At 42.6% G+C, this 3,126-nt stretch overlaps 1 protein-coding gene across 1 annotated transcript; it reads left to right on the forward strand.

The window, feature by feature from the left end:
* Window positions 1–1,307: 1,307 nt before the first annotated feature.
* On the forward strand, window positions 1,308–3,126 carry LOC108320714 (receptor-like protein 35). The gene is made up of 2 exons (XM_052867862.1): window positions 1,308–2,995; window positions 3,105–3,126. Exons 1-2 carry the CDS (start codon window positions 1,308–1,310, stop codon window positions 3,124–3,126), a joined length of 1,710 nt encoding a protein of 569 aa, XP_052723822.1.

Below are 3,126 nucleotides of genomic sequence, written 5' to 3' on the forward strand. Positions count from 1 at the left end.
TTCGAAGAATTTATCCGCCCTATAAATCCAGTTCATAGGCTCGCTGCCTTCGAATACGGGTAACTCAACCCTCCTCCTCCAGTACGGCTGCTCCTCTCGGTGTCCACCCTCTAAGCCGCCGCCATCCCTCTCTTCCTCGTCATTTCTTCTTCCATTGATCGATCCCTGACTACCATCAAGGTGTCCATCATCCCGTCGACCTCGCTCCCCTATCACCCTCACCAGTTCCTGGACTGCCGATTCCAGTCCGCCCATGGAGATTTCTAGGGTCTCCATTCTCCCTTCGACAGCATTCAGCCTTCCTTCCATGACGCTTTCCTCCCTTCAATAGGATCCGGCAGGTCGGACCAATTGTTACGTACCTGACTACGTAACTTGCCTCTCACGATGAACAAACGTACTTAACTGAATAAAACCCTTTATTACTGCAACTTTGGTAATCACAAAACACAACCAATGACTGGGAGCAGGGTCTCCTTCAGTCACACGAGAGCATAACCTCTCTTACAGTACTCAAATAATCAAAAACATACCCTAAGCTCTAGGTGCCTCCTTTATTAATACTAATCACTCCTTCCAGAAAAGGTAGGGAATAATAGTAATTGCCTATTTATCATAATTATCTGGAAAGAATCATTCTATCCTTATTTACTATATTTATTGTATTTATTACTGTAATACTCTGCTGAACGTCCCTTGAGTCCCGCCTGTCCTTCCGCTTGCCAGTTAGACGTTCGTTGTCGTCTCCCTTTGTTCAAGACGCTCGTCCTTATTTAGGACGCTCGTCCTCACTTAGGACGCTCGTCCTCGCCCCTCGTTGCCTCCACTTGCTCAGGACGTTCGTCCATGCTCTGCTCGTTCATGACGCTCGTCCTTTCTCTTCGTTGCCCCGTTCGCTCCGAACGTTCGTCCTCGCTCTACTCGCCCAGGGCGCTCGTCCTCACTCCTTGTTGCCCCGCTCGCTCGGCCTCCCCTCGCTGAGGACGTTCGTCCTCGCCCCTCGTTATCTCCGGCTCAGAACGCTCGTCCGCTACCGTACGGTTCCCTTCTTGCTCAGGACGCTCGTCCTCTCCCCTATCCCTCCTATATCTTCTTCTCTCGTACACTCGCCAGGCCCTAACGTATTTAGTATCACCAAAAAAGTAATGACTACTTGTTTTCCTAAACTCTGTTGTGGACTTCTTCTCCTCTTGCTGCCTGCTGCACAATCCATTCTCGGATTCAACAATAGCGCAGAAATAAAGTGCATTGAGAGGGAGAGACAGGCACTCCTCAACTTCAAACATGGTCTCATAGATGTCCATGACATGCTGCTGTCTACATGGAGAGATGACGACAACAGTCGAGATTGTTGCAAATGGAAAGGCATTCAATGTGACCATCAAACAGGTCATGTAACCATCCTTCGTCTCCGTGGTTCGGACACACAATATTTGAGAGGTGCACTCAATATCACTTCACTGTTTCCCTTGCAAAATATTCAACATTTGGATCTCAGCTACAATGAATTTATAGAGAGTCACATCCCAGAACTCATGGGCTCAGTTACCAACTTAAGATATCTCAATCTCTCCTATTCTTCTTTTGGTGGTAATATTCCTACCCAACTTGGAAGCCTTTCACATTTATTGTCTCTGGATTTAAGTAACAATTATTTTCTCCGTGGAGATATCCCTTATCAACTTGTAAGCCTTACAAATTTAAGGTATCTTGATCTCAGTTATAATAATCTTGATGGGAAAATCCCTTGTCAACTTGGAAATATGTCACAGTTGAGATACCTTGGTCTCAGTGCCAATTCATTTTCTGGAGCACTCCCTTTCCAGGTTGGGAATCTTCCTTACTTGCAAACTCTTAGACTTCCTGGTGATTTTGATGTCAAACCTAAGGATGCACACTGGCTGTCTAATATCTCTTCTCTAACACATCTTGCCATCGATGGTTTACATAACCCTGACTGGTTGCATATGATTCATTATCCAAAGCTAGGAGAGTTGAGACTAGTTAATTGTTCTCTTTCAGATACCCATATTCATTCTCTATTTTATTCACCTTCCAACTTTTCCAATTCTCTTACCATCCTTGACCTTTCTTATAATATGCTCACATCCTCAACATTTCAATTATTGTCTAACTTTAGCCGTAATCTTCAAGAGCTTTATCTTTCACATAATAACATTGTTTTGTCATCTCCAGTCCACTCAACCTTTCCTTCTCTTGTGATCCTTGACCTTTCCTATAATAACATGTCATCATCGGTCTTTCGAGGTATCTTCAACTTCAGTTCAAAACTTCAAAATCTTTATTTGCAAAATTGTAGTCTTGGGGATGATATTTTTCTCATGTCAGCTATTTCAATAACGAATTCTTCGTCTTCTCTTGCCTCGCTTGATCTCTCCTCAAATCTATTGAAATCATCATACATATTTTACTGGCTCTTCAACTCCACTACCAATCTTCGTAAACTTGAACTTAATGACAACATGTTGGAAGGTCCCATTCCAGATGGATTTGGGAAAGTAATGAACTCTCTTGAAGAGCTTTATCTTTCACATAATAACATTGTTTTGTCATCTCCAGTCCACTCAACCTTTCCTTCTCTTGTGATCCTTGACCTTTCCTATAATAACATGTCATCATCTGTCTTTCAAGGTATCTTCAACTCCAGTTCGAAACTTCAAAATCTTTATTTGCGAAATTGTAGTCTTAGGGATGATAGTTTTCTGATGTCAGCTATTTCAATTACGAATTCTTCGTCTTCTCATGTCTTGCTTTATCTCTCCTCAAATCTGTTGAAATCATCATCCATATTTTACTGGCTCTTCAACTCCACTACCAATCTTCGTACACTTGAACTTTATGATAACATGTTGGAAGGTCCCATTCCAGATGGATTTGGGAAAGTAATGAACTCTCTTGAAGTTCTTGACCTCTATGATAACAAACTGGGAGGCGAGATTCCATCTTTCTTTGGGAACATGTGCACATTGCAGAGGTTAGACCTCTCAAACAACAAGTTGAGTGGGAACATTTCTAGCTTCATTCAAAATTCTTCACGGTGCAACAAACAAGTGTTTCAGAGTTTGTCTTTATCTGATAACCAGATTACCGGCATTCTACCTATAA

This window comes from Vigna angularis, chromosome 8 (assembly GCF_016808095.1).
Source record: "Vigna angularis cultivar LongXiaoDou No.4 chromosome 8, ASM1680809v1, whole genome shotgun sequence".
Taxonomy (NCBI): Eukaryota; Viridiplantae; Streptophyta; class Magnoliopsida; order Fabales; family Fabaceae; genus Vigna; species Vigna angularis.